Here is a 13,776-nt window from a genome sequence, read left to right on the forward strand (position 1 = left end):
TAAATGCTGTTCTTTTGAACTTTCAGTTAAACAAATATATAAATAAATATCAAAAATATTAAGCAGCACAACTGTTTTCAACACTGATAATAAGAAATATTTCTTCAGCTCAAAATCCACGACATAGGACTTTGCCATTTACCGAATGTATATTTACACTAAGTGCAAATAGCATCCATAGTTGGCAAATGCTGTTTACACTAGCTCTGCCCACTAATGTCTGGTTGGGCCACTCAAGTTTTAAAAGTGACACATAAAATTCAATGTCTTCAGTGGTGCAGCAGTAGTGAGTAAGGCTCACAAACTTGCCTTTTAACGCAACCGACGCGGGTTCGAATCCACCTTTTGCCGAGCTCGCATTTATTTTCAATAAAAATGAAAATAATGTTCTAAAAGTGGAAATAAACTGCGAATGAGTGTTTAATAATATTAAAAGTGTTTATTTCTCCCAATAAGGAAACATCCATTTAATAATTTTAATAAATATAATCATTTACACTCTATGATATTATTGTATCCTGTTAATGTAAAAAAAAATACTGAGGTGCAAATAGTATAGATAGCATAAAAAGTATAGATAGCATCTAAAGTATAAAGTATAGATAGCATCTAAAGTATAAAGTATAGATAGCATCTTAAAGGTGCCCTAGAACTTTTTTTAAAAGATGTAATATAAGTCGAAGGTGTCCCCTGAATGTGTCTGTGAAGTTTCAGCTCAAAATACCCCATCGATTTTTTTAATTCATTTTTTTAACTGCCTATTTTGGGGCATAATTAGAAATGAGCCGATTCAGGGCTACTGGCCCTTTAATTCTCGTGCTCCACGCCCCAAGAGCTCGCGCTTGCCTTAAACAACATAAAAAAAGTTCAAACAGCTAATATAACCCTCAAAATGGATCTTTACAAAGTGTTCGTCATGCAGCATGTCTAATCGCGTAAGTACAGTGTTCATTTTGATGTTTACATTGATTCTGAATGAGTTTGAGGCTATGCTCCGTGGCTAACGGCTAATGCTACACTGTTGGAGAGATTTATAAAGAATGAAGTTGTGTTTATGCATTATACAGACTGCAAGTGTTTAAAGAAACTATGGTAACTTTAACCACATTTAACAGTACATTAGCAACATGCTAACGAAACATTTAGAAAGGCAATTCACAAATATCACTAAAAATATCCTGTTATCATGAATCATGTCAGTTATTATTGCTCCATCTGGCATTTTTCGCTGTTGTCCTTGCTTGCTTACCTAGTCTGTTGATTCAGCTGTGCACATCCAGACGTTCTGCCCTTGTCTAATGCCTTTCATCCAGACGTTAATACTGGCTGCCCTTGTGTAATGCCTCGATCATGGGCTGGCATATGCAAATATTGGGGGCGTACACCCCGACTGTTATGCAACTGTCGGTGTTATGTTGAGATTAACTATGCCGAGGTAAATTCAATTTTTGAATCTAGGGCACCTTTAAAGTATAGATAGCATCTTACTATTTACACTTATTGCAAAGAACTGATACTTTTACATGGTTTAAATAGAATCTATCGCTATTTTCACCTAGTGTAAATAGCATATCGCTAAGAAAATGCTGCTATTGTCATTTAGTGTAAATAGAATATATTGATATTTTCACTATTTTAAATAGCATCTATTGCATCCGCTGCCTTATTATATTTTGATAATAAATAACATTTTAAAATGTATTAATATACATTTTTAATTGTAATAATATTTCACAATATTACTGTTTTTACTGTCAAATAAACGTAGCCTCTTTCAAAAACGCAAAAATACAGTGTATATTAAAATTAAGTCCTCCAAGGTCAATATAAAAGAGAGTGATGAAAGTAGCAGTGATTCTTCCATGAACAGCAGTGAAACATAAGGTTCAGTGTTTATTATATAAACATATGTGCTCACTGTCACAGCTGACCAATCAGAGTCCAATATTCCAGAGAACAACATAATTCAGTTGCAATTTATTCAGTGTGCATGTTCAACACACTGATTGCAGAGACAATAAGCCCCATTAAACAAATGCACATTTGGAATGGTATGTAATAGTAAAGTCTTTCCATTTATAGCAATTATTGGCTGTTTATGCAGATTCACAGGGCAACAGCAAAACTGACTGTAATTTACTATAATGTTTAATTGGCTCAGGTAATAGATGATTGATATCCACTGGCTGTAGGATCACTGCTTGAGCCATCAAAGCATCTTGCTTGCTTCAGATCATTTAGCCATTTTGCCTCCCTTGCCAGACTTCAATGTGTTCCACATGATCGCCGTGGGCCTGAGCAGCTCCATACTCGGCTGTCTCGTGACTCTACTGGTGTACACTTACTGTCAGAGATACCAGCAGCAGTCCCATGATGCCACGGTCATTCATCCCATCTCTGCAGCCCCCCTCAACACCAGCATCACCAACCACATCAACAAACTGGACAAGTACGACTCAGTTGAAGCCATTAAGGTGGGTGTTATTCACTCATACTATCCGAAAATGTTGTTTATTTCTAGAAATAAGACGATTGATCCAGTATGTGATCTGTGTGTGAGTGTGTACGACTCTGTCTTGTGTCTAAATCAATTCATACATTCATACACTGCTTTCTCATAAGTAATTTGAAAAGTTTTGATTCAGTTTGTATACTCAGTGTTTGTGTGAGATTGTCTCAAATGAAATCAGAAACCAATATGCAGCTCATGTCAGTACTTTTCTGAGAATGTTTTTGTTGTTAGTGGGCTACTTTAACCCTGAAAATACTTTAGTTTTTATTTTTATTATTACATATTATGCAATACACTGTGAGATTTAGACACATGGATCATTTTTTCATCAGCACAGCAAAAAATAAAGCTCACCATCATTTTTCACATTAAGTCAGAAGGACAGTTAAGGCTTCATTAGACTTGAATGTACATGACTAATTACAGAAAGTGCTCTTCAGTTATTGCTTGTTCAGACACTTTTGTGAAGTTGCATATTTCATCAGCTGAATGTATTGCAATAGAATAGCATTCCTTACAAAACATCCCGAGCTCAGAAGGGTAATATACCAAATGACTCTTTGTTTTACTGTCCTGACTGTAGAAATTCACCAGCTCAGCTTCATTTCTACTGATGACAAGAATGAATTAAACTTCAAGGCTACACAACATTATTGTCATGCACAACTTACTTGTTGTACTGTTTTTCTTTCCTTCTGATTGCTGTCAGTTTGTTACTGTAAGTATGGAATATATTTTCCCATACAGGATCCTTAAAGGCAACATGACATAAAAATTGCCCATATTTACTTTCTTAATATGTTCCTGTGCATGATTCATCGATATGTTATTCCAAAGAAAAAACGTCTTTATAATATTTCATAAAAATGATTCGAAAAGACTTCTGAAATGGCTAACGTCACCTAGACCGTGTTAAAAGGGAAAATAATGTTAACTAATAGCCTGCTTTGACATTGTTTTAGGCCACTGCTGTAGGAAATGGAGTAATTTTAATGCTGCCAAAAGTTAAAGGGGAAAATGTAAATGCTGTCATCATTTACATAAACCCATAAGACATTCATTCATCTTCAGAACACACGCACACAAAAAATTCTCTCATTATTTTTGTTTGCCCATTGAAGTCCACACAAAAAAAACTATCACACAACAAAAAGTAATCCAGAAAGTAATCCATATGAATTGAAACAATGTAATCCAAGTCTTCTGATGAGATAGATTATACATAATAATATGGATTACATAATCCTTTGGATTACTTTTTGATAAAGATGTGTTTCTGTGGACTTTCGATGTAGAGTTGTCAAAAGTACCGACTTCGGTACCAAGTTGGTACTGAAATTTTAAAAATGTGACGCTTTGAGCGCTGTTGAGTGGATTCGTAAACACCTCTGATTGGCCATTGTGTTCACGGCTCATCAGATATGTCTGTGATTGGCTTCGGTGATCACCGCTTCAAAAACATGTTGTAAATAGTCATCAATGATGCTCTTCACTGAGCGCTTACACAGATATACATGGGAGCGTTTGAAAATAGGCGTCTATCGCGGACCAGTCCGCTGATAGACGCCTGCTTTCAAACGCTCCTGCTTTCAAATTCAAACACTTCCATGTGCTTTCAAACGCTCCCGTGCATTGATCTTTGTAGCCAATCACAGACATATCTGATGAGCGTGTCAACACAATGGCCAATCAGAGGTTTTTATGAATCCGCTCAACAGCGCTCAAAGCATCACATTTTTACAATTTCAGTACCGACTTGGTACCGAAGTCGGTACTTTTGACAACTCTACATCGAAAGTCCACACAAACACACCTTCATCAAAAAGCAATCCAAAGGATTATGTAATCCAAAGTATTATGTTATCTATCTCTTCAGAAGACTTGGATTAAATTGTTTCAATTCATATGGATTACTTTTTGTACTTTTTGATGTGTGATAGTTTTGGTAAAAAGCATCAGATTTTTTAAATTTTAGTACCAATTGGTACCAAAGTCGGTACTTTTGGATAAAAATGATAAGAGAATGGTAAAATTGTGACAAAAATGTTCTTTTTTTGGATGAACTATCCTTTTGTGTTATCAAAGTTACTACAGTAATAGCAAATAGCAATAAATTTGCCAACATCATGATGCTTTTAAGAGTGAGCTTGACGTTAAACCTCTACACCCCGGTCAAAAATCCTCCTTAAACGTGGGAGTTTTGGTGTTTGGACTGCCACAATTGACCATAAACTTCTCTCTGGTATGAAACAACATAATGGATAAAATCTCCTGCCCGACATTTTGTCTTGTTAATTACTATGTTTCACTTTGAAATTTGTCATATTAAGGAAGTAAAATGGGTTGTGAGGGCTGTTTCATGTTGACTTTAATGTTAGCTTCAGAAAAAGACCAATGCATTGGTTTAGCACAGGCCTTCTTTCCGCCACCTGCTGCCCTGAGGATGATTGTGCTCCATTCCTCTTTTCAGCCTGACGTTTCTGTTCTCTTGCCTTTGGACGAGCACCACATTTGCCAGCCTTTGTCTTCTAACACTGGTGTAGCGCGAGGCCTGGAGATTTTCTACTAACTCTTGACCGGCATTACCATCCTCTCCTCTGACTCTCAGACCTCTCGCGAATCCCTTCTCCTTCCCCTGACCCTCGTGTACGTGGCAGGTGTGCTCGCCCATTCGTTCTGTCTGCATATGTCATCAGCATTTTCCCATCATCCCACACAGAGCAGATAGTCAGGCTTGTGAGAAGGCAGTGTAATTTTGGTGTCGTGTCGTGATTATGGCTTTGTCTACTACCATTATGTTGCATGCGTTTTTTTACCCATTTCTTTTATTCTCTACCTTGTAAATCGGATTAGTCTTTTCTTCTAAATTATTATTTTGCTCGCTTGTTATTGCCACCCCACTGAGCTCGGTTTTGGCTTACAGCTTTGTAGCATTTCCTTTTAATTGTTCTTCTAATTATGTAGGAGACTTTGCGGTTTTACAAAAGACTGAATAAATATCTTTTCATCATTATCTCTAAATATCTTTTTGTAGTTTGTTATTGTAATAAGCATTTTAAAACAAACATCTTATTCGTATTTTTTTTATACTTGTCTTAAATTTAACCTTTTAATATTTATGAACCTTGTCGGCTTAAGTCGTTTTACTTTATTTCATTCATCAAAATGAAACCATGTTGAGGATACGGGTGGCAGAAACAGCAAAAATCCATTTCTGGTTTTGTATTAAAAAAAAAAGAAGTTTGTTCCATATGTCTTGATGCTGTGATGTTTTGACTGCACTTTTTTATTTTTCTGTGAATGATACTAACTTCCTTGGCCGTTATTTTAAGTTAGTAATATATAGTCACCCAAGTGGAACAGTCTTTTGTTAAACCCTCTTCATGGTTTGACCATCATTCAGTCTCAAAGCAAGATTTTTGTTCAATTTTTCAAGTGATTTGTGATTTGATTTCTTCTTTGCCTAGACCCACAACTCAATACAGTCTGACTTTTCATCCATGCAACAAAAAATCAAGTATTTTCCATTTCTGTTCTTTTATCTGTGTTACTGAAAACACCTTTTTCTCTCATCCGCAGGCTTTCAATAAGAATAACTTGATCCTGGAGGAAAGAAATAAGTATTTCAACCCTCAGCTAGCAGGAAAAACATATACCAACGCGTACTTCACCGACGTCAACACATATGATGACTTTTAAAAATGGATCTGTGATTCCAGTCATCTTCACCACATCAACTTCAGCACCTAGTGTTTTTATTTTTCTTCGTGGGTTGCCCAGATAAATAAAAAGACATTTTAAGTGGGACCATTTTATCATCAAATGCCAATAAAGCTGTACAGAACCATTTTCAGAGTTAACAAGGACATCATGCTCTCCAATTGTGTGGACATCACTAAATGAAATTGAACAATGATGAACAAATAAAGCAGGCGATTCGATTCAACCGTGACGCTGATAAACTCTCGCTGTAGAGATGGCACATGGACGATTTGCATGATTCTCATCTAATGTGTTTTTCTTTATTGTTGCTTTTTGCATGGTTGGTCGCATTCCAGTGTTTGTGGGTGGGGCCTGTGTCCTAAATGGGTGGAGCCTTCTCGGACTGCTTTGTCTCATGTGCCGAATCAGAAGCCCCTGTGCCTCACTGAGGACCTACGGTGGTCTCCAGTGCATCTGCCTGCCCTAAAATGGGGTTTTGCAAAACACCATCCATATGTAGATAACCAAGGTCTCTGAAAAATGTGTTCATGTATCTCTCAATATAGGAGCACTTGTTAGTCGAGCGCTTAGCAGTGGTGGGAATCTCTGTGTTTTTGTTGTACAATACACTTTTCATGACGCATATGTCAGTGTAGCTTTTATAGATGAGTCTATTCTGAAAAAAAAAGAAGTCTTTCAAAGTAACCCTGTTCAGTCACCAAAACAAGACATGAATTGTCATATTAACATTTGTCTTTATGTGGTGTAAGGTCTGCAAAAAAGAGAGAATGTGAAACATTACAGGACCTTTTTATGTAAAACATTGAACATTTGAATATTATAAACATGTTTCTATTTGTTTAGATGTTTAGTAGTTCAAGATTTCATGAGAAAACAAGTATCTTTAAAAAAAAAAAACACTGCTTTCAGCACAAAAACTGTTGTTTTTTCAGCTTTATTTTCTTTCATTTTCAAACATTTCAATGAATTTACTTATAACTTAACCATGCATTCATCATGGAGAGGTGCTTGGGAATACACTTTTCAATTTCTACTAATTCTTTTCTACTTGTAAAACTTTGTTTGCTTGTTTTATGTGCATAAATTAAAATTGCTTCATATACATCACTGTGTTGGATGATGATCTATGAAATGCTACATAGTTGTTTGAATTTACATATTCACTGTAGATTTATTGGAAATTCTGCATGTACATTACTGTAAAATGATATTCACAAACAGATTTCGCGACACTTTCAAAGTGAAATGCCCAGCGAGCGGCGCTAAAACACGTTCAATTCTCCGAAACAGATACACGAGAATGTGCCAACGTTGCATTGCGTTGGTTGCAGGGCGTTGAACTGCTTATTTAACTGCTCTGGGTGCGCATTGAGCGTGACAGTCACTCATTTCGGTCTTTTGTCACGCACTCCCGCCACACATTGTATTTCTCACGCAGAAAAACTAATTATTTAATATGCCGCAGCGCCCAAAATGTATCTGGCCGCGCCGCTCTCTCTATGGAACCGGGCAGGAATCAAGCGCGTCTTGAACCTGCCACTTATCAGCCAATCAAAAAAAAAATAAAGAGGCTACACAATAGCCAATCAGAAAATAGCACTATTGTATCTGGGTAAGATTTAACGCAACAACCAATGAAAAAAAAGCATATCCTGGAATTGTTCACCATCATCCTCGTTCACCCACAGAGGAAACCACTGGAGCTCTGAGCATCACTTTGAGCACAGAGTAAGTCACGATCTCCTGTTTTAATGTTACAACAAATTCACAACTTGTTTGACACGACAACTTGACTGCTGTTAGATAATCAGATAATCAGCTTCAGTTTTTCATGAGTGTCTGAACTTAGCCAACAGTTTTACAGCCTGTTCATTGACACCTGCTCAGAACAAGTAGTCTAGGCCTAGTTATATTTTGCTATCACACAAGGACTGACATTTTGTTACATTAAACATCTCTCTCTCCAAATAGTTTTAATAATTTTATTAGCACTAAATAAATTAAATTACCGTCTGATAATTGTGCTCCTTTATATGGCAAAAGTGGGAGTCATAGAGCAAAATAAGTAGACTAGCACCAATTAAGTTTTTGTGCACTATATTCAGTCATCTGAAGCCATTCCATAGCTTTTTTTTTTCTTCCAAGAATTAGGCTAGAATACTTTTTGCTGCTGAATTATATACTCACCTAGTTTACTTATTTATTTATTGGTCAGCTTATGATTATATATTTTTATTCATTTTTTATTTTTATCTATAATGAAGTGGTGTGTTTAGTGCATTCTGGATTGGTTAACAAATCAAAGAGTGACCATTAGTTCCACAAATACAGTCACAGGCTCCTACAAATAAATTAATTCAACAAAGGTAACCTCTTTTGCTACATATTTTTAATGGTTTAAATGTGTACTCTACATGTTTGACCACTTACGAACTCTCATTTAGCCTACTATATGTTGTGTACATGACTAATGTGCCCAACCATCAGCAATAAATAAATTACTTTTAGAGCACAAAATTGTTTACAAGAGAACAAATTTCTTCATTGATCTAGTCACTTAATTTTGCTCTTAGAATGCACTAGATTCATGCATTTAAATTTAAAATGTACAAAATTTTCCTCCGGGGGGCATGCCCCCGGACCCCCCTAGAGGAACCGATGTCCACCCACTACAGTCTCACAAAATCCTGTGGGAAACACTGTGGATGCATTAATCATTGCATCTGTCTTTCAAAGGTGTCAGGTAAAAGGCAACTAATAAACATCATCTCATTCACCCTGAGGCCAGGTTACAGGATACTAGCCCAGAGAAGGTGGCGAAAGTTGTTTTTGTTTTATTTACAGATTAAATCATATACCATGAGTGCAGCAGGCGCAATGATATTACGCAGCGCCTGTGACCCCCTGCTTGCTCAGGGAGAGTGCCTTGTAACCATGGAGACATTTGTGAGAGAAGCTGTTTAATATCATTGCGCCTGCTGAACCCATGGTACGGCAGCAAAGTTCCTTGATTATTACGCCGGAATGAGAGTATAGTTCCTAGCCATATCGGCCTAGAAAATCGCAAATTTACATTTTCCGTCGGTCTTAGTACACGATGTAACTACAGAAGAGTCAAGTTTTAAATAGTTTAAAAATATCGAAACTCTTTGGTCATTTTTGGTCTTATCAGATTCAATGAACTATGCTAAGCTATGCTAAAAGTGGTACCGCCAGACCCGGAGATCGGCTGAATGGACTCGAAAACGGTAAAACTAAACTGTTTAATTCTAGGGGAGTAGTACGGAAGAGGATTAGGGCCAAGCAATAATAAAAAAATAAAACCATCTCGAGATTAAAGTTGTTAAATTTCGAGAAAAAAGTCGAGATAAAATGTTGAGAATAAAGTCATTAAATTATGAGAATAAAGTCATTAAATTACGAGAAAAAAAGTCGTTAAATTATGAGAACAAATTCGTAATTTAACGAATTTGTTCTTGTAATTTAACGACTTTTTTCTCGTAATTTAATGACTTTATTCTCAACATTTTATCTCGACTTTTTTCTCGAAATTTAACGAGTTTTTTCTCGTAATTTAACAACTTTAATCTCGAGATGGTTTTATTTTTTTTATTATTGCTTGGCCCTAATCCTCTTCCGTAGTGTTGGAATATGAGCCTGTTTTCAAAAAAGTGGAGCGTTCCTTTAAAGAAAGTCCCGAGATTCTTATCTCTTATTTATGACATTGTGGTGGTGTTCACGTGCGTTCAGCTTGTAAATACGATATTTCCGACCTGACTTGAACGCAACATGTAGGCCTATGACTGCAACTCGGAAATGAAATGTCCTGTTAGTTGCCGAAAACCTACTGTACCCTCTTCCCTAAACCTAACAGATTGTGAGCAAAAAACAATTGTGAGATTTAAAAAAAAAAAAAAGTGTTTGCTGAAGCAACCATGCCGTTTTAGCTTCCTATGAGGCTGTGAGCTCTCGTGTTTCAGGTGCTCTCCGCACCGCATGGCAACGGCAATGCTGTAGCCCACCAGGTGAGTTGCCGAGTAACTTTACTCTGTCAGACAGGTCATATGGAGCTGATTTATGTGATGCCTCAAAATGTAGTTATAAGATATTTTAATTTGGCTGTCAACAAATAGGCGAATGAATTCAAAATTACACCAACAGACACTAGCCTACATGGGGGATTGCCGGAGTCTGTTGGGGACATAAAACGTGTTTTTAAATGACCAAACTCAGTAAACATATTATTAATAAAGCATACAATGTACAGACAAGAAGATGAGCCCATAAAATGAAAGCAATGTGTTTAATTAGGCATTAAGCGTTTTCCTCCCATAACCGTTAAGGAAAATGTTTAACGTTGCTTAATAATGCATTAAAGGGTTAGTTCACCCAAAAATGAAAATAATGTAATTTATTACTCACCCTCATGTCGCTCTACATCCGTAAGACCTTCGTTCATCTTCGGAACTCAAATTAAGATATTGTTGATGAAATCCGATGGCTCAGTGAGGCCTATTGAGAGCAAAGCCATTGAAACTCTCAAGGTCCATAAAGGTACTAAAAACATATTTGAAACAGTTCATGTGAGTTCAGTGGTTCTATCCTAATATTATAAAGGGACAAGAATAATTTGTGCGCCAAAAAATATAATAAAGACTTTTCAACAATATCTATATGGGGCGATTTCAAAACACTGCTTCAGGGCTTTACGAATCGAATCAGCCGTTTGATAGGAGATCGAGTCACTGATTCGAAACAAAAGATTCATAAGCTTCATGAAGCAGTGTTTTGAAATCAGCCCATATAGATATTGTTGAAAAGTCGTTATTTTGTTTTTTTGGTGCACAATAAGTATTCGTGTCACTTTATAATATTAAGATAGAACCACTGAACTCACATGTTTCAAATATGTTTGTAAATGACTCACTTTGGTAGAGCGTGACCTCAAAATGTTTGTTATATACCTCGCAAATAACACATATCAACTGTATTCAAATTGAAATATTATAGCAGGATCCTAAAGTTAACAAAAGTAATAAAGAAAAGAAAAAAACATCTAGGTATCTAAATTACATGTTTAACAAAAAGCTGCCCACTTTACCAGCATTCACCCTATGTATGTTTTTGGAGTTTTGCAAAAACGTAGGTGGAGGCACGTTTTTCCATTGATATGGTGCATTAATTGTGCATAAACACCACAGTATCCACCTTTTTTAGAAGAACTTTCTCTGTTACCTTTAATCTGTGTGAGAAGGTAACCGAGTATCATAGATCTACTCATTTATGTGTGAACTAGAGGTGTTGAAATCACAGGTTCCTGTTTCTGAGGATTAATCACACTTTGACTCATGATCATGGTTGCATAGTGCACTAGTCTGGTGTTTTGGTAAATATGTACTTTCATTTGTTCCATCGGCATGCCTGAATTGCTTCATTTGAGACTTTTCTAATCTGTAAACATGGTCTGCAATGACTAATGTGGCATTTAGTTCTCTCTTTGACCCAGCGCTCACCTCATATTGACATGTTTGATGTAGAGCCATCTGGTTCAACAAACAGCCACCCACACTCAAACACATATTGGCCTGGTTTCACAGACAGGGATTAGGTTAAACTAGGTGTAGGCCTTAGTTAAAAAACATTAATGTTGTGTGTCTTAAAAACAAAACAAAGAAAAATGTTGCTTTATGTTAAAACAGCTCAAACATGCATTGTAGGCTGGGACTAGGCTTAAGTCTTGTCTGTGAAATGCAGAGGGATTTTATTTAAATAAACAAGCAAACATAAACTGAACCAATAAAAAAAGAGCACAGGGAACCAAGATGCGCACCATCTACATTGACAACAAACACTGACAAGAAGCAGGGAAACACAAGCTAACAAGACACCCCTGGGAACAATCAGACTAATCAACAAATGAACTACAAACATGGCATTAGAAACAGGAAATACAACAAAAGTCATGACAAGACATGGGAAACATATAAAGCCCGACGGTCGGCCGACTAAGTTTTCTCAGTGTGTTCCACACCGTCGCCTGAAGTTGGTCCTCATCGGCTTTTTTTCAGCTGATTCGACATGTTGAATCGGCGTCGGAGCTCGTCAGCCCATCTGATCATTCTGATTGGCTGTTCAGCTACTGCCACCTCCTGGTAAAAAAATTATCGAAGGCGATTCATCTGCGATAATGAACGCGATATTGCGTAGCTTGTCAGTGAACTACGGCTCTGTCTATTAAATGCCGCTCCATTTGAAAGCAGGTGATGGCGATTTAGCGGTAATCAGGGAACCGGCTTTACTGACGAAATGCGCGTGAAAATCACATGCGATATATCACCCAGCCCTACTTGCATGTCATGTGACCTATAATCGTCATCAGAAAACCATGAATATGCGAATGTCGTCTTAAATTTTTTGAAATATTAAATCATAATCTCAGGGGCTACAAGTAAATATTTTGAGTAAAAGGGGTTCTGCAAAGATGCACTGACAAAAGCGTATGATGTAGGATATAATTTCAATCTGGATCATTCCTATGGAACATTTTCATATTTCATCATGTCTAAATACATTGTATAGAGTATTAAACTCACAATTTTTACCAGAGGAAATAACAAATAAACTAATTATGTTTTATTTTCTTGCATTTTTACAATTAAGTAAACAAGGGGGATTTTTAAAAATTGAACTCACTTCTTTATGAAATTCTCCATGAAGTGACATCATTTCTGGTGGAGGGAAATTCTGCGATGCTTTGCTGTATTAGTTGGTATGTCTGATTCTGTTATTAAAAAAAAAAAAATTATCAAAATATCTAAAGACGATTAAAAAATATCAAAAGGAACTTGTTAAAACTCTCATATTCTCAGTTCCTCGCTATTATTAAAGGTGCCATTGAACGTTTTTTTACAAGATGTAATATAAGTCTAAGGTGTCCCCTGAATGTGTCTGTGAAGTTTCAGCTCAAAATACCCCATAGATTTTTTTTTATTAATTTTTTTAACTGCCTATTTTGGGGCATCATTAAATATGAGCCGATTTATGCTGTGCGGCCCCTTTAAATGCTCACGCTCCCTGCCCACGGAGCTCGCGCTTGCCTTAAACAGTGCCTAAACAAAGTTTACACAGCTAATATAACCCTCAAATGGATCTTTACAAAGTGTTCGTCATGCATGCGGCATGCATGCGTCGGATTATGTGAGTATTGTATACTGTTATATTGTTTACATTGATTCTGAATGAATTTGAGGCTGTGCTCCGTGGATAACGGCTAATGCTACACTGTTGGAGAGATTTATAAAGAATGAAGTTGTGTTTATGCATTATACAGACTGCAAGTGTTTAAAAATAAAAATAGTGATGGCTCTCTTGTCTCCGTGAATACAGTAAGAAACGATGGTAACGTTAACCACATTTAACAGTATTAGCAACATGCTAACAAAACATTTAGAAAGACAGTTTACAAATATCACTAAAAATATCATGATATCATGGATCATGACAGTTATTATTGCTCCATCTGCCATTTTTCGCTATTGTTC

The 13,776-nt window shown here is 36.5% G+C and overlaps 1 protein-coding gene and 1 long non-coding RNA gene across 3 annotated transcripts in view; both read left to right on the plus strand.

Moving 5' to 3' along the window:
• The window catches only part of sema5a (sema domain, seven thrombospondin repeats (type 1 and type 1-like), transmembrane domain (TM) and short cytoplasmic domain, (semaphorin) 5A), a 182,683-nt gene extending 175,346 nt beyond the window's left edge, over nucleotides 1–7,337 (plus strand). The window contains exons 21-23 of one of the 2 annotated variants that reach the window (XR_007182444.1): nucleotides 2,263–2,474; nucleotides 4,983–5,158; nucleotides 6,092–7,337. Coding sequence is in view for 1 of the 2 variants with exons in the window: in XM_048174264.1 (XP_048030221.1) it covers nucleotides 2,263–2,474; nucleotides 6,092–6,211 (332 nt within the window). In the remaining variant the exon portion in view is untranslated. The remainder of the gene's footprint in view (nucleotides 1–2,262; nucleotides 2,475–4,982; nucleotides 5,159–6,091) is intronic. The other variant, XM_048174264.1, reaches the window with a different exon arrangement.
• Nucleotides 7,338–9,829: 2,492 nt separating this feature from the next.
• LOC125258487 overlaps nucleotides 9,830–13,776 on the plus strand; it is an 83,585-nt gene continuing 79,638 nt past the window's right edge. The window contains exon 1 of the long non-coding RNA XR_007182633.1: nucleotides 9,830–10,260. This is a non-coding gene — a long non-coding RNA (uncharacterized LOC125258487). The remainder of the gene's footprint in view (nucleotides 10,261–13,776) is intronic.

This window comes from Megalobrama amblycephala, linkage group LG22 (genome assembly GCF_018812025.1).
Source record: "Megalobrama amblycephala isolate DHTTF-2021 linkage group LG22, ASM1881202v1, whole genome shotgun sequence".
NCBI classification, from domain to species: domain Eukaryota; kingdom Metazoa; phylum Chordata; class Actinopteri; order Cypriniformes; family Xenocyprididae; genus Megalobrama; species Megalobrama amblycephala.